This window comes from Coenobita brevimanus, chromosome 40, assembly GCF_032717465.1.
Source record: "Coenobita brevimanus isolate Jiangsu-jjx chromosome 40, ASM3271746v2, whole genome shotgun sequence".
NCBI classification, from domain to species: domain Eukaryota; kingdom Metazoa; phylum Arthropoda; class Malacostraca; order Decapoda; family Coenobitidae; genus Coenobita; species Coenobita brevimanus.
Genome location: NC_136993.1, coordinates 63,000,556 through 63,023,546, shown reverse-complemented (window position 1 = coordinate 63,023,546; position 22,991 = coordinate 63,000,556). Strand labels below are relative to the sequence as shown.

At 40.4% G+C, this 22,991-nt stretch overlaps 1 protein-coding gene across 1 annotated transcript in view; it reads right to left on the bottom strand.

Moving 5' to 3' along the window:
* LOC145397164 (uncharacterized) overlaps positions 1–20,760 on the bottom strand; it is a 102,230-nt gene extending 81,470 nt beyond the window's left edge. Inside the window, exon 1 of the mRNA XM_080270361.1 lies at positions 20,543–20,760. Coding sequence (XP_080126487.1) covers positions 20,543–20,760 — 218 coding nt within the window. The remainder of the gene's footprint in view (positions 1–20,542) is intronic.
* Between the last annotated feature and the right edge of the window lie 2,231 nt (positions 20,761–22,991).

The window sequence follows — 22,991 nt, the reverse complement described above, 5'->3', positions numbered from 1 at the left end:
TATGATGATTATCCAAAACTTCGCTTATGCGAATTTCAAGAAATACACACAAAAGTAAAGAAACAGTTAACGATGTCCGAGGAAGAAATGACAGAATCATTTAATAAGAAGGCAAAAGAATCAAACATCAACATAGGTGATTTTCTCTATGGTATCATTCACACTAGAGACAAACTGTCACCGTAATTTGAAGGTCCATACAGAGTCATTAAGAGAAAAGCCAGTAAGGCAGTGATTAAGTCACTATCGAGTGACGAAGAAAAAGAAATACATATTGATCACTTAAAAAAGGTCTCAAGACATTTAGCTAGCAACTTAAAACCACCGAAAACGACCGACAAGTCTAGTACACACGGTGAAAATAAGCCAGAAGCAATTAACCCATATCAGAATAAATTGTGATCGCATACCAAATACAGCTCTCTCAATAATAAGGCATTTACACGAATTAGGAATTGATTTAAACTCCTTTTATAGGTAATAAGATTAAACAGGTCGAGATAACTGTAGTATTCATCATTACTATCATCACCCTTAGCATAACTTGCTAACAACAGTGGATTAGATATCTAACACAGTTGTTCTTTCGGCAGGTAAAGATGAAGCGAATTATACCATAGATCATGTTCCTGTTGACGTCAAGAGGATCTCCTCATTACACCCTCATCATGTAGTCAGACAACGGTGCCTGATCGCCCCAGCAGCCTCAATGGTTATTGTACAGAACTTAATAAGTACCGAAATTTGTTTGGACGTACTGGAAGACCTACAGTACCAATAATGTTATGGAAAATATCAGGACCACTTAGAACTCTGGAAGCGGTTTTAACACGCCCTTCCTCACATGATCACCCCACACAAGAAGTAGCTAAATTAAGTTAACAGACTGGAAGCTAGAACAGGCTAAGCACATAATGATCACCATGATCCAGGACATCCCATCAGCTGGGAGTAACACACTTAGGACAGGAAACAACATCAGAAATACACGTAACAGACGTGGTTTGTTCAACTTATGCGGAGTAATTATTGGCAAAATTTTTGGATTGGCTACAGAAAATGACCTAGATGAAACATGTAACAAATTTAACAGAACTGCACAAATTTTCTCATATCAACATAAGTTGGCTGACACCCAGAACACCTTAACACTGACGACTGTAAAGAACATAAGGAAGGCAGAAGCATTAACTCTAGGCATTGTGGAGTAAGTAAAGGCACTAGAAGGAAAAAATACACTATTCCAACACCTCTCAGTGATCATGGAACATATTGACATAATAACACTACGGTTAGAATATGTTAGAGCTTCTTATCATTCTTTCATGAAAGGAATTACTAATGCTGGTAAGAGAGGGATCACCATTAATCTACTACTCATTCGCAATCTCCATCAAATAATTATTCAAGGCATACATAAGCATGGTTTGAAACCTTTGTTTGAGGAAACCAATCTGATGTTATATTATCTATATTTGGAAGCAACACTCACAATATCAACAGTAGTTCATGTACCGTTCGTAACAGATGATTTTTTCACAGTCTATCAAATATACCATTTCCTCCTAAGATGGACTCATTAGTCACCATCGACATCAAAACAGAAGTCATCATAGTCCCCAAGAAACAGAATGCTGTCACTTTCAGTAGTGAAACAACAATTGAACACAAATGTCGCACATCATTACATGCATTTCATCTTTGTCCTGCATACATCTTCATGTTTCAGCCAGATGAGACAGTCCCTTGTGAAACAGCTATCATAAAAGATCATGACATCCTTCATAATTGGAACTTCACATTCGCCCCAGATAAACTCATCCATCATCAACGTATTTCACATTCACAGTTCTTCTACTTCACTCAAAATACATCAGTTTTTGTGACTTGCCCAGACACACCTCGAGCTCAAACATCAGCATCTGGTTTAGACATCTCACCAGATTACTATGCAGTCCTGACACCTACACTATCCACTTTGTCCACTAAAAACCATTACCTTATTCTCTACCACACACATAAGTACTTCCAGTCATTATCTAGGATGAACTTAAATATAAGTGCACCCATTAAGTTGACTTCACTCAAGTATGAAACCATGCAACTAATAAATCAGACAACACAACCTTGGAAAGAATACAGTAGGATTATATTCAACCCATATTAAGTACCGTATACAGCCCAGCTCCAGTCATCTTTGTAATTTTCTCCATCATATTTGCTATACTATTTTTGGCCATGCACAGAATGCAAGCAAGGGTTGCTAACCTGTCATCAGTGTTTAAGAACTGTTCTGCACAAGTAAGACAAACTAAGTAATAATTGTAAATATTGTAAATATATATATATATATATATATATATATATATATATATATATATATATATATATATATATATATATATATATATATATATATATATATATATATATATATATATTATATAGAATAACAAAATATGGGTTACACATAATATAGGCTTGCTATAATTTTACTAATATGTCGCATTAATATATTGATGTATACAGCAAGTCCTTCTCATATGTACTGTAATATTGAGTGCAGTAGACTTGCAATTGTATTATTTTATTATTACTTTTATATTTATATATCTATTTTACATGTACAGTTTTATTATGTTACAGTTATATTACTACAATGACTACAGTTATAATGAATACATTATTACAATTATGTAAGTTTTACAGTATTATGTATTTCACTTAATTAACCTGCAAGTTAACTGTAATGTGTACATGTATCCATTAATATATTATGACAATATTTACTGTCGTTGGTACGATAGTGGGCGTCACCAAACGATATGTAGGCATAATATTTTATACAATATATAACTACGGTATGTAACTATATAGTTATAAGTAACAATATGTAAAACGGGTAGTTATGTCTGAGTGTTCCAGGAAGACACCTACACATCCCCTTACCTAGACGAATGAAGAATGTCAGACACCCCTGATCATGTGCTGGAAACATGACAAACACACATACACACATCCGTATGCACACACCCCTCGCTGGTGCAACACCCCTCGCTGGTGCAGTGGTAACGTTCTTGCTTGCCATCTTCTAGACGGGAGTTCGCGCCTCGCTCAGGTTGCGAAAAGTTTCACTGACGAAATGGGTGGTTACTGTCCCCCTAGAGCAAGGGGACGGGTGTGTGCGTGTGTGAAGGTTACAGCCTTGCCCTTAGATCGGACTATATGAGCCCTCAGCTCCCTTCCGGGAGGGTAAAAGCTGACGATCACGACCATCAGGTGATCCTGACAACCCGGTGAATTACATATGCCCACACACTTTAGTCAGAAGCCAGAGGGGGATATAAGTCCTATATCACATGCAGGAAGGTTAGCGAACAAGAGAGAGAGCAGGAGAGAGAAGAGGTTGGAAAAAGACTCGATAACCCAAGGGTCAGTTAGGAGGCTTTGCTGTCATGCTGTGTTACGCTGTAAGTCATAATTCAATATAAGTGTCTTGCAAAAAACTCCATCGACCCAAATCTGCCCCTTTCATCATCCCACTTGAAATTCGAAGAGATAAACGGAACAGAGAAGGCATACACTGACATCTCCTACAATGCCTCACCATTACAGTACTCTCTCTCTTGGTGCAACTCCCATCGACGATACAACCAGATAACCTTGTCTATATAATTACACTCCTCGGCTATGTCTACATACACTTAGTGCATTTAGGTATAATATTCAAGACACATTAACATCTTTTGTACTGAAGGGTTTGGAAGCAGTCAACTCCTTCAGTACGAAGAAATCTTATTCATCTTATGGAAGATTTCTTGTAATCATGATCTTATAGACAATCTTATAGGAACCCCTTGTGTACAGTTTTTTACATAAAATTCTTGCTGATTCAGCTTAGGAAACAGCTCTCATACATAACATTGAAGCTGCTAAAAATGTCATGTTTCCTTTTAGCTTCGGTTTTATAAGTACAGTAATTTTGTAGACTGGTCATTTCAAGAAATGGTCATAATTTGTAACAAACTCCATATATGTTGCACCGTTTATCAGTCTTCATATATAAACAAACATGCACAGAGCTCCTTAGCTCATCTCTGTATTTCCTCTGCTTAATAACCCCACATGACAATATGTTATATATTTTAGTTACTGCCGAGAATTAGAATCACTGGGGCAGTCTGATAAGGCAAATACTACATTAGCTACATCTATTACTCATTCTGAAAATACGATGACCTGACTGTAGATGTAGATTTGATGTGACTAACTGAAACACAAAATAAAGTAAAATGTTTGTTTGGTTTTAATGTTTAGTGTTGTTCATTGATTAAAGAATGCATTTTTTCAACATTTTTTTCCATAATTACATTGATGTTAATAACACTGCATATATAAGGGATCCAGTGTTATAAGTTAGGATCTGGGTAGTTGAACATCTATTCAAAACTTGCTAGTAATGGATGTGTTCATCCTATCCTTACAATCAGATGCAAGTAATAAGTGTAGGAAGCCATGTGGTTAGTGTAATTAATCTCAGCTGAATTACTAGCACATGCCGAATCCAGTTTTTGAGCAAAGGGATAGAGAAGTTCAGTTGCCATAGGGTAGATTAAGGGAATAAGGCGATATCAATGTAATATGTTTGCTCAGGGATGTTTCATGGGTAAGGTGCCCAAGTTTGGTGTTTTGGTGATGTCTTTGTGCGGTAGCTTTGTTTCTGAGGTACAGGGGAATCACTCACTCTGTGTAGTAGGGTAAGTGAATGAACTTTTCCTTCTACTCCTGAAATCATGCGCTTCCGTTGGTCAGGTTAGAGATGCATGAAAGTCAAAGCTCTCATTAACTTGCTTCTCAGGGGAATCATGGATTAAAGGCATTAAAGGAAATGATATGTGTAAGTCTGAATTTTCAATAATGTGCTTGAGGCATTCAGGGCAGGGGTACATGGGGACCAGAGTTCTCATTTTGTTTCCTAGGGTGATCTTGCATATTAGCAATTAAAGGTAGTGATGCATTAAAGTCAGAATTCTCACTCATTTGGTTCCCAGGTGGATCTTAGTGTTGAAGCCACTGAAGGAAGTAATAAGTGAAAGTCTGAGGTTGCATTAATTCATTTCCCAGGTGGATTAAGTATTGGAGCCATAAGGGGATGAGGTAAGTGGTGCTTTGAGGTCTCACTGAGTTCTTTCCCAGATGGACTGCCTGTCTCCGTCGATAAGGTATACTGTAGAATACGTGGAGGACTGGAGGTGGGAGGCATTATGTTTCCAAGGTAAATCTTCCCCCAATGTATCTTCGAAGACTGTTATGTTGTTGGTGCAGATTAAGCCATTGGGATGTTAACGTATGAGATACAGTACTGTACATCGGAGATTTCACTGAACTGCTTTCTATCTTGATCTTCTCCTGCATAATTAGGAAGGTTGTTATGGTTTTGAGGCAGATTATGCATTGGAGTCAATGAAGGAAGAGGTACATAAAAGATTTTACTAAACTGCTTTTCACACTGATTTTCTCCGGCATATCTAAAAGGGTTATTATGATGATAATATTGGTGGGCTTGTGGCGAGCGTCCAGATAATCTGGTGTTGACGTGTCCTTCTCTCTGCCAGCGACGTATCCACCTGTACACCGTTGTGACGCTTGCCCCCGTGTGTTTAGCGATGAGGCGCAGTGACATCCCCCCCACCCACAGCCACACAAACATCGCCCTTTCCTTCATGTCGGTCAGTTTAGCTCCTCTGTGCCGCTCCATTGTCTGTTGTGGGGGAAAATGACCTCACTTGTAGGATATGAGGGACGTGAATCTAAATGAAGTATTTCATCTTCTTCAGTTCCAAACATTTGATGGTTAACATCACATTGTATTACTGGGTTCCGGTTTATGCTGCTCAAACACAAATTAAACAGACCTGTCAGTACCATTACACTAATCCTAACTGAGATGCTTCAGCATATCTAAACAAATAAGATTCACGGCTGCTGTTCAATGAGACGTGCGAGGGTGCATGTTTAGATTACTTGATCTCATGGCACAAACTTCCTAGCAGTTATCCTGGGTTGGATATATGAATTTAACAAGGTTTAAAAAAAATATTCATGCACTGATAGCAATGTTTATGTGGATTAAAGGGATTAATCAATCCACTTTTTGCCCGAGAGGCTTCTACCCTGAATTATATCGTCTGACGTTAATCAAAATAAAATTCAAAACACGACATCCTTATGAAAGGGTAAAAGTTCATAGGTTTTCCTTAGTAGGTTGTTTCTCGAGAGTTCCAAGAACTAGTTGACTTGCATTGAATAATTTCATTCTAAGGGGGAAGATCAATATTAAGAATTTTTGTCATGCATTCTTAAACCACTTCTTTAATGAGGATAGTTTTTAAGTCCTATTATAACTATTAAGGATATGCAGACTATTAGAATGTTTTTTGAGCTTGAAGAAAGCAAGGGAGAGGATTGAAATGGCTGTAATTTTGTTATGCAGTGTAGCATGAGACATTTGTGGCTGTCGAATAGAGTAAGAACCACTTTTACCTCGACAAACACCAGAATTAAGTGCAGGATCACCCCTGAAGAAATGTATATTAACTTCAGTAATGCACTGACATATAAATATATGTAAATGTATAAGATTCATATATATATATATATATCAATCAATCAATCAATCATTTCCTGTGGCACCCTCGGGGATGCATAGGGCCTCGATGAACTCACACCACCACATCCTATCTTGTACTAACTCCTCAAGATCTCCCCAACACTCATCTCCAGCTTCCCGTCTCATTGTCCTCACCCACGTCTCTTTTGGCCTTCCTCTACCTCTCCTACCAAGTGCCACCCACCCTGGTGTACCTCGTACTATTCCCTGTCTCCTATACACATGTCCTAGCCACTTCCATCGTGAGAACCTAACATATTCATCGACCGGCTGCACTCCCGTTATTTCTCTAATTCTACTATTTGGTATCCTTTCCCACCACTTAACTCCTAATATTCTTCTAAGTGCTTTGTTTTCAAACACCAAGAATTTATTTTCCATAGTCACTGTGCTGTACCAAGACTCGTGTCCATAAATTAAGATACTCCTAACCATTACCTTATAAAGTTTGATTTTTGTATGCACAGAAAAATTGTTATTATTCCAAATATTTTTAAGCATTCCCATTGCCTGATTAGCCTTCTTTAACCTTTCCTCGAATTCAAAGTTCAAAGAACCATCCTTGGCTAAATAAGTACCTAAATATTTAAACCTATCAACTTGCTTTACAACCATACCTCCAATTACACATTCCTGCGCATTTTCCATATTCATATTGATTATTTCAGTTTTTCCACAATTAATAACCAAACCCACCTTGCGACCTTCACTCACCAAACAGTCCAAGACTCTCTGCATCTCTTCTGGCCCATCACAAATCAAAACTATATCATCTGCATAATCTAAATCCAAAAGTTTCCTGTTCTCTCCCCAAAGTATACCTGCACCGGTTTCTGTTCCAACGCGTTTCATAATGTAATCAATGACCAATATAAATAGTAAAGGCGATAAAACACCACCTTGAATTACTCCCGACTTGACTTCAAACGAATCACTCAGACAACCATCAACCATCACTTTACAAAATGTGTCCTCATGCATGTTCATAATGACCCTCACAAACTCCTCTGGTATTCCATAATGTCTCATGATCTTCCCCATAGTCTCTCTCGAAACACTATCAAAAGCCTTTTCAAAATCAACAAAACAAAGACTTAACGGTACTCTCATTTCATTAACTTGCTGCATCAAATGCCTAACTATAAAGATCTGATCATTGCAACCACGTCCCTTTCTAAAACCAGCTTGTTCATCCCTCAGAATACCCTCAACCACCGGCTCCAACCTATTTAACAACACTCTACTGAAAACTTTCAAAGCTATCGGTGACAAAGAGATTCCCCTCCAATTACCACATTCACTCAGGTCTCCCTTCTTCGGAACTTTAACAATTACACCATTCTTCCAAACTGATGGTAGTAACCCCGTCACCCATATCTTATTGAATAGCTTGGTCAAGATCATTATTAATCTATCCCCCTCCACTTTAAACATTTCCGGAAATAAACCATCCTCCCTGGTGCCTTATTATTCTTTAACTGTTTTACTGCTTTCTCCACTTCTGCAAGCCTCAACTCTCCTGTTTCTATATTTAAATCTTCCTGAGCAGACGGTATATCCTCTTCTGGTGGTATTGGTCTATTAAGAACTGTCTCAAAATGCTCTTTCCATCTATTTTTAATATATATATATATATATATATATATATATATATACCCGGTATATATAAACATATATATACATGTATATAAATATATATATATATATATCGTTTCGTTTCGTCGTTTCGTTTATAAAGGTTCCAACATGCTTGCATGCGTCGGCCTTGGTCACCTAATGGCAGCTTTCCACGCTACACGATCCATTGCAACCTCCCTGTTCAGTCCCTTAACCCTGAGCTCACAATGACCTTGTCACAAATGTTTCTCGGTCTACCCCTCATAACATCATCCCCAGAATTAACACTTCTCACCTACCTCACCCAATTATCATCCCCCATCCTCTCCACATGTCCAAACCATCTCAATCTACTTCTCCTCATCACAACACCAATACACTCCAGTCCCATCCTACTTCTCAACTCTTCCATCGTAAACCCACCCCCCCTGGACCTTGCATGCAGGGACGCACTACACATCCACCTAATCATTGTCATTTCTGTATGTCTGAGCCGGCAAATATCCTCCTCCTTTACTGCCCAGGTCTCACTACCGTACAGCATTACACTCCTAAAACATTCTGCATACAAAAACCACATAGCACGTAGGGAAAGCCCCCTCAGTGTCAGTAGAAGCAAGAGCTCCCTGAACTTCTTCCAACCGCTTCTCACTCTAGCCACAGAGCCCCACCTCCGGCACACAACATGTCTCCCAAATAACAAAACTCTTCCACACACTCAAGTGATTCACCAGCAATTTTTTTTTATGCCTGACAATCTCCACCTGCTCTCCCCGACACGCCGTACATATAAAATCAGCATTATCTTCCGATCTACCTCTGATACCACTACATCTCTTGTGCACCCATTTATCACAAACACCGCACAAGATAGAATTACTTCCCATGCCCTTGTGGTAAACTGCACATGGCCACTCTCCCTCGTCTTTGACAGTACCGTCACCGACTCTAGATATCATCACTTTTGTTTTATCTGCATTTAAATATATATATATATATATATATATATATATATATATATATATATATATATGCACACACACACATTAGCCGCTTAGGTGGGCCTAAATGACTATGTCCTCTGGGTGGGCTGGGCCTTTGGCAGAGACTGATTGTCGCTTTGTTAGCCAAGTCGACTTATTACTAGTATTCTCGAAAATGCATTTTTCACAGACATACAGGCACACAAAACATAATAAAGTTGCATACTGACAGTCAGGAAGGCGTCTTTCTGGGGCCATTCTTAAGGAAATCCCCTTGGCCGAAACATTAGCTGCCGATACGAGAAATTTTATGTGATAGCAAGCTGTTGTTTGGTGCACTTTTGGAGCTCTTTGGTGCTTAAAACACAGGCTTGTCATTGCAAGCTGTTCTGATTGTTTTTAATGCACCATGAACTAATAAGTTGTTGGCATGTGCTGCTTTGGTGCTCGAAACACATCACACACTATAGCCAACTCTATTGGCTCAGTTACAAATCATGGCTAATGTGGGTGCAGGCCCTCACTGTTTCTTGTGCACGCACGCTCTCTGTTGACACAACAATTCTCGAAACACCTAATGCAGTTTTCTCTATGCGTTTTCTTAGAATTTCACTCACTTCTCTTCCCATTAATTCTTCATACACTCCATTACGCTCACATTTATTCTTGAAACACCTATCTTTTTCGTTTACATTATACTAGCAAAGTCATATTTTCATTGTTTTATAATATGGTTGATGCAATAAGGAAGTTGTCATAAATTGTTTTAAAAAAACACAAGACTTGAATAGGTATCAAGCTTTGAATTTCGATGTCCTAGGCTAGAAGGGGGCAAGTAGCTTTTATCGGCATGGAGAGCACTGTTTGACAGAGGCATATCGACCTTAGCTGAGCGGCCTTTGGCTCCCGTGGTGGCATCCCACCTATCGACACTAGGTGGAGGACATGTTATGAAGAAGGGTGAAACATTTTATCGTAAAAAAAAAAAAAAAAATAGTCAAAGTGAAAAGTGTTTAACAAATGTTTGCATGCTGTGTTTCTTGGTGCATCCGGATGCATGTGCAAAATTTTGTGGAAAACCACTGTGTGGGAGCGGTTGGAGTCTCTCCCCCCCCCTCTCACTCTCACTCTCTGATCCCACGCCACTCTCACCAGAAATGGTCAACAGCAAATATCATTGCCACCACGTGAACAATGAATATATATATATATATATATATATATATATATATATATATATATATATATATATATATATATATATATATATATATATACCTAGGCTGCTTCCCCCAAGGTAAAGAAGGTAGCCCAGACAGGACGACACACTCCCTATTTACTCATCCATTCAAACTCATTCATTCGCATCTTACCCCCAAAGGGGAGAAGGGACAGATCCTCACCACACCACACCGCACAAGGGTCAACTGCGCAGTGCAATCAGTGACATCCACAGCAGGGCCCGACAGCAGAGCTGGTTTACCCCTACCACATCATAATAGACCCATCCCCTTACCCGCACCTGGCCTGACTAGCTGATCAGACCAAACATGCGAGAATATCCCCTCAGGGCTTCATCATCATTTATTCATTCACAGTTTCTCTCCATTTAATTCTGTCACGCACAGCCACTCTTCCTTGCTCAACAGACATCCCTCTCGCATCCAGTGCTCTCTTCACACTGTTCATCCATTCTATTCGTGGTCTCCCTCTCAGCCTTACACCTCTCACATCAGATCTAGTTATCTTTTCACCAATCACTCATTATCCATTCTCTCCATATGCCCAAACCATAGCAACACCCTCTGCTCAACTCTATCATCCATCTCCCGAACAACTCCAGTTCTCCTTCGCACTTCATCATTTTGCACTCGATCCATACACATCACTCCACACATACTCCTCAGACACCTCATCTCCATTACATTCAAACTTTTCCTCTCTGCTACACCCATATTCCATGTTTCAGCCCCATATAACGCAGTCAGTACCACAACATCCTCATACAGTGTTCTCTTTACATCCATTCTAAGCGAACGACATCTAAACACTTTTTTCATTCCTCCCAGCATCTTACCTACTTCATTCAAGCTAAACTTCACTTCTGCATCTATTCTTCCATCCACAGCAACATGTGACCCTAAATATTTAAAACACTCTTCCTCCTCAAGCAACTCACCATTCAAAACTATATTCATCCCCCTACCATCTACCAACCTCGTACACTTCATCACTTTACTCTTACTCTCATTTACTTTCAATTTCCTCCTTTCACACACCCTTCCAAACTCCTCTACCAACTGTCTCGATCTGTCCTCTGAATCAGCCACCAGTGCAATATCATCTGCAAACAGCAGCTGCTTCTGATTCCACTCTCCACCATCAACATTCACCAGACTCAGACCTCCACCTAAAACTCTTGCATTCATCTCCCTTACAACACCATCCATATAAATATTAAACAACGAAGGCGACATCACACATCCCTGTCGCAGCCCCACTCTCACGGGAAACCAATCACTCACAGCATTTCCCACTTTTACACACTCTCTACTATTTACATAAAAACTTTTCACCCCTTTTAGTAACCTACCATCAAGTCCATACAATCTTAAAACAGTCCACATATCCTCCCTATCAGTTCTATCATACGCTTTCTCCAAATCCATGAATGCCCAAAACACATCCTTGCCTTTCCCTAAATACTTTTCACACACTTGTCTCACAGCGAACACCTGATCCACGCATCTCCTCCCTTTCCTAAAGCTACACTGCTCATCACCAATCACTCCCTCTGTACCCTCTCTAACTCTCATAATAAACACTGTACCATACACCTTACTTACAACACTCAACAGACTTATACCCCTAAAGCTAGTACATTCATACTTATCACCCTTGTCTTTATACAACGGGACCAGACAAGCACTTGCCCAGTCAACTGGCACCATACCTTTCACAAAGGACACATTCAACATTCTTACTAACCAGTCAACAGTAGTCACTCCACCAACCACCTGCAGCTTTCCCTGTTTTCATCTCCTTTACTGCCTTCACTTCCTTCTTCGTGAGCAAAGAATCATTCAACTCTCCCAACACATTTATTCCTTGCACCCTTCCATCCGCCACAATCCCAGCCACCCTTTCCTCCTCTACATTTAACAATCTTTCAAATTACTCTGCCCATCTCTTCCTTAATGCATCCATCACAGATAACATCCTTCTATCCTCTGCTTTTACTCGCTCTTCCTTCCCAGACTCTCCCTTTCGCACCCTTTTCACCTCCTTCCAAAACATTTTCTTATTCTGTTGAAAATTCTCAGTCAGCTGCCTACCCTACCTCTCATCTGCTGCCACTTTAGCATCACGCACAGCCCTTCTCGCCCTATTCCTCTTTTCCTTAAACCTCTCGTATGACACCTCATTCTTCCTCTGCAGCTACACTTCATATGCACGTCTCTTCTTAGCCACAGCCATACTTACTTCCTCGCACCACCATTCACTTCTTTTTCTTACGCCACCACCCACGCGTCTCACACCACACACCTCTTCTGCATGCCCCACCACAGCACTCTTAAGCAACTCCCATTCCTCCTCCACACTGCCATTTGCCTGATCTTTCACTGAGCTCCACTCATCTTTCAATTTCTCCTGATACTCTATTATTTTCTCTCTTTTATCCAACTCACTCACTTTCAAAACCACCCTGCCACACCTAACCCTCCTAGCTCTCACCCATCTCTTACCTACTCTTAACTTTCCCTCCACCAGGTAGTGGTCAGACATACCTCCACCCTCCCCTCTCAGAACTTTCACATCCAACAATCTTCCTATTACATTCCTAGACACAACCACATAATCCATCAATGCTTTATCAACAATCATTCCACCCTCCTGTTTCACCCACGTATATTTATAAATATCTTTCTTCTCGAACAACGTATTTCCAATCACCATCTCTCGCTCAACACACATCCCTATCATTCGTTCCCCATTTTCATTTCTTCCAGGCACACCATGCATACCAACTACACCTTCAACTGCTACATTTCCCACTCTAGCATTCAGATCTTCCATCATTACCACATTCACATTCGCTCCAAAACTCTGCAGACACTCATCAACATCATTCCAGAAAGACTCCCTCTCTTCTTCATCCCTTTCACTTCCAGGCCAGTATGCACTCACAAACACCCACAACTCACGTTCAAATTTCGCTTTCACCCACATCAGTCTCGATGATACTTCCTTCCATTCAATCACACACTGCTGTACTTCCGGACTCACTGACAAGGTCACACCTTCTCTTGCCCTTCCTCTATCAATACCTGACAATCTTCCATTCACACTTCCAAACATAGACTCACCCTTCCCTTTCATCTTCGTTTCACTCAAAGCTAACACATCCAACTTTCTTCTCACAAACATTTTCCCAGTCTCCTCCCTTTTAGCCTCAATCTTACTACATCCAAACACATTCACAGACCCAATCTTCAGGGTACGGGGATAACTCAATCCCCCATCCCTTTCTCTGGCCCGTTTCTTTTTAGGAACTAAAAAACAGAGGAGGGGGTCCCTAGTCCCCTTACCCTTCCCCTTTTAGTCGCCTTTTACGACACGCAGAGAATACGGTGGCAGTATTCTTCCTAACACAACCTGGCCGCAGAGTAGTAGTACCACTCCATAGTGCAGCCAGATTGTGTCCCCCCTGTCACATCTCATCTCTCATCTAATCAGCCGTTTGAGTGTCCACTGCAGGACCGGCCTATCACGACTGAAGTGGGGATGATACAGCCAATGTATCACTCCCAAGTGGCTTAGGCTGTCTAGTAGAGATTGTATGTAGAGTGAGAAGTGCTTGTAAGTGTAATTGTAGTGTTGGAGTGGCTTTGGATGTGTGTGTAGTCTGTGAACTAAGTGTAATCGGCCCACGCAAGCCGACTAGGTGCAAGCATACTTTACAGTATGCGACACTTGTTCAACCACAGCACCCCTTGTGTCCGACAATGCATTACGTCGCCTGAAGAACGCTCCCAAAGTTTATTACCCTGGCGAAACCTTGTCCTTCAGTGTATATATATATATATATATATATATATATATATATATATATATATATATATATATACCACAGAGGCTTCATATATATATATATATATATATATATATATATATATATATATATATATATATATGCGTGTATGTATAAAGGCTATAAGAGGCCATTGGGCTCTCTGAATCCTTCAGAATCTAAGAAAATTACAAAGACTTTCCCAAAATGGCTAAAACACTTTTGTTTTTAGAAGGAGGGGTAACTTAGTCCGCTGCACCATGACAATTTCCATTTTCATGGGACTATAGATCACTGCCGTGAAGAGTGTTGAAATTTCCTGTCATCTGCGTGCAGGAAATTAAATACTGGGATGGTTTCCGACCTTTTTTTTCCTTAATGCACACCCCAAATGATCCTAAACAGATTTTTCTTTTAAATTTGTTGATATGGCCGTTTTTGTGTGAAGCTTCGCATTAAGTTCGTATTAGACAGAGAAACAAATATATGTAGCTTTGTGTATTTATTTATTTTGTCCTGTTTGACTGAACCAAGAATCAAACTCCGGTTCCTCAACTTATGAATAAAAAAGGGGGATGGCCGAAATGATAAAACTCGTTGTTTCATACTCGTGAATGATGTATGTTAAAGATCTAATTGCTGTTATCACATTACCTGGATGCCATAGTCACTAATCACGTACTGTATCCTTTCGTGCAAACAATCGATGTAGACATTATATAGGCATTATACAGGCATTAGTATATATCTCATAAACACAATGTACAGGTTGTAGTGTCTGCTGGAGACCTACACAGCTTCTCACTAGGAATGTTAGTTCACATAATGTCTATCCAGAATCTTGTTGTCCAAGACCATCAAGAAACCTTAACCATATGATTTATTTCAAACATCCTCGTAGTCCACACGACCAAGAATTTCATGACATATTCAAACACGTGGAGTAACCAGTCCTAGTCGATTAGTCCACATGAATGGAAATCTTCCAACCAGCCCTAGTCGGTTAGTCCATATGAATGGAAATCTACCAGACCCTGCGTCCTGTACGTTGTGTTTAGGAGGTATATACTAATGTCTATATAATGCCAATATAATATCTACATCATGAGCAACGTGGAAGACAGGAACTGAACTCTAACAACCATGAAGCTGATTTAAACTCTAACACCTATTAATAACACGGCATGCAGTAAAGGGCTGCTCCTGCTCCCACAATACACCCAGGCCTTAAATCCTCTATACTGTTATCACCTTAACTTTGCCCAGAGTTTTTCCTATTGCAGCATAATTCATGAAGTTCAGTGGCAGAATAGGACAGTGCTACGGCTCCACACTCTTCTCATATCACTTCTTGATGACTTGGATCATATTCTTGTTTTAATCTGCTGCTGATACCCAGGAATGAAGATTGGGAAATGTCAGCTTTAAGCCAAGTTAAAGTAAAATAGTAACGTGTCCTTCCACATCTTCTTTTCCACCTTTTCACTCATTACCTTACAGCCAGCTTAACCCTTGCACAACCAAAAATCCTTATCAGCCTATAGAAGAAAAATATTTTAACATGTATAACACTGACAGGTCGTGACTATAGTAAAAGCATTAGATTTCTATTAAGTCTTGCACCGTGAGATATTCTTCCTAATCAGTGGAAAAACATAATTGGATGGGATGTTAAGAGTGATATATATATATATATATATATATATATATATATATATATATATATATATATATATGTGTGTGTGTGTGTGTGTGTGTGTGTGTATTTTAGTCTCCTGCCCGGGAATCGAACTCTAGACTTCTAGATAAAAGTCAGGCACTGATACCAGTACACTAGGGCATGATAAAAGCTGAGTCGTCGGAAAATCGAAAAATTAAAGGGTTTAGTTTTTATCCCACTGTGGTGTAGTGGTATCAGTGCATGACTTTTATCTAGAAGTCTCGGGTCCGATATCCGGTCGGGAGCGTAAAAAACATTTGTACACATGCATATAATTTGTCTCTACAATATATATATATATATATATATATATATATATATATATATATATATATATATATATATATATATATATATATATATATATACAGGGTGTAACGCAACTTATGACAAAAACTTACACCAGTGATCTATCATGCAATTTTGAGTATATTTTGTTCTATAACATATACTCTCTGTGACCCCAGTTCAGTACCCAGCATTCGGCTGTTTGGGTGTAAATGTTTAGTGGCTGCATGGGTGCCATTGTGTGAGAGCTTCGCAGGGAGACGGGAGACGAGTATTATTAGCTTATACTGTACAGTACATAAAAATCCCATATCCTATCAGTAGAAACGAGTTTTAAGAAGAAACTTGACGAAGTCTATTGATTCTTTAACATCGTCATGCATTCCTGCAATTCTTTGCACAAATCAACTGTAAATTAAGGATTTAATTCAAATTTTATGGCTTGCGAGAGAGTAGGGAGGGAGGAGAGAGGCTGGTGTGTTGTTGCCAGTTATGTAATGTTTAGTTTGTCGGATATTGCTACGAGCATTATCATAACACCCACAGCTCATTCAATGAAAAAACATTACTGTAATGAGTGACTAGCATTCCTTTAAGTCAAGAGTAATATTATTATTCATTAAAATTTTTCTGCTGCAAGTACACGTGGCACCATTGTTTTCATGTGATGACGTGAGAACAGTGACACAGCATTGCCAATGTAACGACTATGCAGCTGGACCTACTTTTTGCTTATACCTACCGGCACTATTTAACATCTGACAACATGATATCTAGCTACATTCTGGATATTTTTGCCATTTTTAGGTGATATTCTAGGGATTTAATCGTATGTTCTAGCGATGTTTTGCAGTGTTTACTATCTGGCAACATTCTAGCAAGTTTTCAGGACTAAACTAGCGAGATTGATTATAGGGACTTGACCACCCTGCGTCCACTGTCATTTGAAGGGGAAAATTTTCAGGCGAGGCACCCTCTTCAGATACTGTTGTTCGCGTTCAGGTGTTCATTGGGTTCAGCTTGTTCATGAAACAGCATGCCAAGTACGTACAACAATGAATAATATGCAGATATCATCTATTTTTACGGATTCTGCGATGGTAATGCCAGTGATGCAGCGAGGAATACAGGTGGAGATACCCAATCGCGCCAATTTGCTTAAGCGGAAAAATTGTTATAAATATTATTCTTCCTGACTTAAAGTGAGGCTTATCTCCCTTTACAATAACGTTTCTCCATTGAATGAGCTGTGGGTGTTATGACAATGCTCGTAGCAATATCCTACAAACTAAACATTACCAACACACCAGCCCCTCTCCTCCCTCCCTACTCTCTCGCAAGCCATAAAATTTGAATTAAATCCTTAATTTACAGTCGATTTGTGCAAAGAATTGCAGGAATGCATGACGATGTTAAAGAAGCAATAGACTTCGTCAAGTTTCTTCTTAAAACTCGTTTAGGATATGGGATTTTTATGTACTGTACAGTATAAGCTAATAATACTCGTCTCCCGTCTCCCTGCGAAGCTCTCGCACAATGGCACCCATGCAGCCACTAAACTTTTACACCCAAACAGCCGAATGCTGGGTACTGAAGTGGGGTCACAGAGAGTATATGTTATAGAACAAAATATACTCAAAATTGCATGATAGATCACTGGTGTAAGTTTTTGTCATACGTCGCGTTACACCCTGTATGTGTGTGTGTGTGTGTGTGTGTGTGTGTGTGTGTGTATACCGGTACATATATTATCTATCTATAATATATCTATCTATAATCTACCTATCTATGTATATTATCCATCTATAATATAACAATACGGTATATGTATATCTATCTGTCAATCTGTCTATCTATCTATCTATCTGTTACATCCCAGTCCCCACACTGCCACAGGCTCCAACAGCAGTAGTGCAGTATAGGAAGGACGTTGCCCAGTGAGTTGTTCTTCCTATGGTCAGCCTTTAGGTGTGCAGTACACAAGATCAGCTGAGGCGAAAATAAACACTGGCTCCTTAAAGTTCACTGTCTTTATTTTCCAAATAATTCCACTTAATGCTTTTCAACTTCACTGTTCTCACAAGCACTGGAGCTATACACACGTTACTGATTGCAGTTACACTTAATGTTTAACAACACTTCACAGTTAGTACACTTAATGCTTGCTAACACTTCACTTATTACACAAGTACTGAAAATAATCTTCACTGACAGTAATTACACTTAATACACTTCACTGTCTTCTCAAGTTCCACTGATATACAAACTTCAGTAACCCGTCACTGTTTGCCACTGTTTTCACAAGTACCAAAAATATACAGTCTTCACTGACACCGACTGCACTTCACACAAACTGACCTGAAACCCGACTAAATTCCAAACTGACTTGACACCCGACTAAACTTGTAATAATCTCTACACCATCCTTATATAAGCTTGCATTGTTCTAGAAACGTCCACTTCTCCAACATTCTAGGACATACTGTCTTGCATCAGCCCCTAGCAACAACAGTTACCAACTACGAGACATGCTAGAGTTCTCACATTACATAACACTCTAAATCATTAACCATACGAACTTGAATTACATAATTTAATAAACAATTACTTAAATAAAGCATTACTGAGAAAAAGCACATTAAATTAATGCATAACTTACGAAATAACTATCCTCACAAACATCAGGCAAATTGGCAACCCTGACGACTCGTACCGAAACTTACAGTACCAGAAACGTCCCGAAGGTACGAGACTACCTAACTGGCAAAATCCCCTTCCCAACACTACCCCCTCCCCAGTTCTTTGTCGTCCCGACAAAACTACACAGTATACACAAACATAAACATAAACCCTAATTCTAATGAAACATCTAACTATATACAAGATAATCTTTCAACTTATCAGGTCTTCTTCTATGCCGCTTCCGACAATGTCCTTGTTCCTCCACATAGTCCACTCCTCCAGGAAGGTCTTGGTCCTCTTCTTGATTCAATTCTTCCCTCGGGAAAATGTCACCAGCTTCATGCACTTCAGCTCCTTGGTCCTCAACATCCTCGGCTGCAGGTGAGCACAATTCCTCAGAGACATCCCAGCTGTACTGTCCTGGCCCATGGTACTGCCACAGATGATTCACGTGTATCACCTTTGGGCGAGACTTCCTGCCTCCCCGAATCCAATATGTTACGTCCGATAGACGGTCCAACACAGTGTAAGGCCCGTCCCATGGGCTCTGCAACTTTGGTGACTGTCCCTTCTTACGCTGAGGATTGTATAACCAGACTTGATCACCATCCTTGAAGCTCACTTCACTTGCCTTGGCATCATACTTGCACTTCATCACTTCTCCTGAAAACTTGAGGGCTCCTCGCACTTGATGATGTACTTCAGCCAGCTTTTCCTGAAGGTGCTTCGCATAGCCGGTGGTGTCTGTAGGCAACTCTTCACCAGGTGGTCTTTCCATTAACAAGTCGACAGGTAAACGTAACTCGTGGCCCAACATCAGTTTTGCAGGAGTGTAGCCAGTAGACTTGTGGGATGCAGACCGATATGCCATTAGCAATGCAGGTAATTTCTGGTCCCATTCTGTTTGTCCATCAATGCAGTACTTGGCCAGTTCTTGTCCCAGGGTCCAATTGAATTTCTTCACCATCCCATATGATTGTGGCCTTAGTGGGGTCGTCCTGGTCTTCTTGATCCCCAATAACTTGCAGCACTCACGGAACACAGCAGACTTGAAGTTTCCACCCTGGTCTGAATGTAGCTCTTGTGGCATAACAAAATGACAGAAAAACTGATCAACCAACACCTAAGCAACAGTCGCAGCCTCTTGATCGGGGATGGCATAGGCTTCTGACCATTTTGTGAAGTAGTCCATGGCGACACATATATACCGGTTTCCTCTTTCAGTGAGTGCCAAAGGTCCAGCAATGTCCACTGTGACTCTTTTCATTGGTGTACCCACTTGGTACAGCTGGAGAGGGGTGCAACAACATTTCTTGGGTCCCTTCTTGTCACAACACATACCACAGGCCCGACACCACTCCTCAACATCCTGATGCATGCCAATCCAGTAGAACCTCTGTCGCAGCTGGGTTAGAGTTTTCTTCACTCCTTGGTGCCCACTAGTGATCTGGTTATGGGACTCATCCAAAATCTCGGACCTCATCTTCTTTGGAACCACCAGTTGCCAATACTTGTTCAGGCCATCGAGTGTCTCCCCTTGATGCTCCAGTAATCTGTTGCAGCGAAGGTCCCACTGACTCCAGTAGCTCTCAGTCACAGGGCCTAACCTGGAAATTTCCTCCCAAGATGGCCGCACTGCACTCCACTGCAGCCGCTCCAACACCGGATGCAAATCTGCATCCTCCATCTGCATCCTCCGCAGGTCCTCATCATCTGATGCCGGCCCCATCACTGCAGTACAGTAACATTTCTTCCTACGATTCCCATTCCTACTACACTGCATGTCGTCTGTTCGTCTGTCTTCTCACACACTATTTATCAAGGTTCTCCTGCATTTCTTCATTGGTGTGTCTTCTGCAGCCTTCTTCTCATCATCCCAACCATTCTGATCCGCAAGTAACTCAAACTGTGCACGGTAGGCTTCCCGAGATACTCTACCATAGGTTTCCTGAGGCCTCTTTTTAATAGGACCCCCATTATAGTCATGCACTTCACTGGTTTGGGGCTTAAAATCTGGGACATCATAATTAAGTCCAGGACTTGACACTTCTGCATTCTGATTATTCAGCCCTGCAATGCTACCTTTATATGCCTGAGATCAGTCAAGATTCACCATGCACTGTCCTTTCCCTTCATATGCCTCCAGTACACTAACCTGAGGCTCAGCAGTGCAATATTTCTCTACAACCTCCATTTTCTCACTGTTTATCTGCACATGGTCAATTACATACTTCAACTGGCTATCCACATGCTGTCTGCACCCAGTCACATTATTGCTTACCTCATACTTCTGCTGCTCTAGCTTAGTATCTCCTTCCTCCTTAAGCTGTTGCTGTTCTTTCTTCATTTTCCTCAAGAATGCGTCTAGCTGTCCTTGCACCCTCGGTTTTAATTCCATCTGTTGCTCCTCTGATGCCTCTTGAAGTTGATCGTATCGTTCTTTTTGTTCTTCGTTCTGTGCCTGCAATTGTTCTTCGAGCTTTTTCGGTCCTGCATTCTGTGCTGCCCGTAGTTTATCACTCTGTGCCTGTATTAGCTTCACGATTGTCGCCAGGGAAATTTCCTCCTCCTGTCCAGCTCTAGACCTTGTTTTCACATCTTCCGCTTCCATGTCGAAGGTTAGACACACTGCAACCCTGAATAATAATCCCACTCCTGACACCAGTGTTACGTCCCAGTCCCCACACTGCCACAGGCTCCAACAGCAGTAGTACAGTACAGTGAGTTGTTCTTCCTATGGTCAGCCTTTAGGTGTGCAGTACACAAGATCAGCTGAGGCGAAAATAAACACTGGCTCCTTAAAGTTCACTGTCTTTATTTTCCAAATAATTCCACTTAATGCTTTTCAACTTCACTGTTCTCACAAGCACTGGAGCTATACACACGTTACTGATTGCAGTTACACTTAATGTTTAACAACACTTCACAGTTAGTACACTTAATGCTTGCTAACACTTCACTTATTACACAAGTACTGAAAATAATCTTCACTGACAGTAATTACACTTAATACACTTCACTGTCTTCTCAAGTTCCACTGATATCCAAACTTCAATAACCCGTCACTGTTTGCCACTGTTTTCACAAGTACCAAAAATATACAATCTTCACTGACACCGACTGCACTTCACACAAACTGACCTGAAACCCGACTAAATTCCAAACTGACTTGACACCCGACTAAACTTGTAATAATCTCTACACCATCCTTATATAAGCTTGCATTGTTCTAGAAACGTCCACTTCTCCAACATTCTAGGACATACTGTCTTGCATCAGCCCCTAGCAACAACAGTTACCAACTACGAGACATCAAAACAAGCTAGAGTTCTCACATTACGTAACACTCTAAATCATTAACCATACGAACTTGAATTACATAATTTAACAGTTACTTAAATAAAACATTACTGAGAAAAAGCACATTAAATTAATGCATAACTTACGAAATAACTATGCTCACAAACACCAGGGAAATTGGCAACCCTGACGACTCGTACCGAAACTTACAGTACCAGAAACGTCTCGAAGGTACGAGACTACCTAACTGGCAAAACCCCCTTCACAATATATATATATATATATATATATATATATATCATCCAATCCTACATTGCCCCATGAGGAGCGTAGGAGTCCGGGGCTAAGCAATTGGTCCCGACATTGAAGATGAGAGTGACCAGCCTCACTCATCCCTGAATGGCATTACATGAGCAATCAACCCCAACCACCCTTTGAATATAAACCTTCACCGGCTCAATCCGACTGGAGCGTAATAATTACTCACTAAACCACCAGGCGCCAAAATTTGGTTATATGGTTACCACCCAGTGTAGTAAATGGTTTCCTGGTGTACAGGAAACCATTTGGCTTGTCACTCAGTGTAATATATATAGTGTTGTCATCATTTGGAAGACGTTAACAAAGACATGTTCAAATTTTCACTGGAAGAGATCCTAC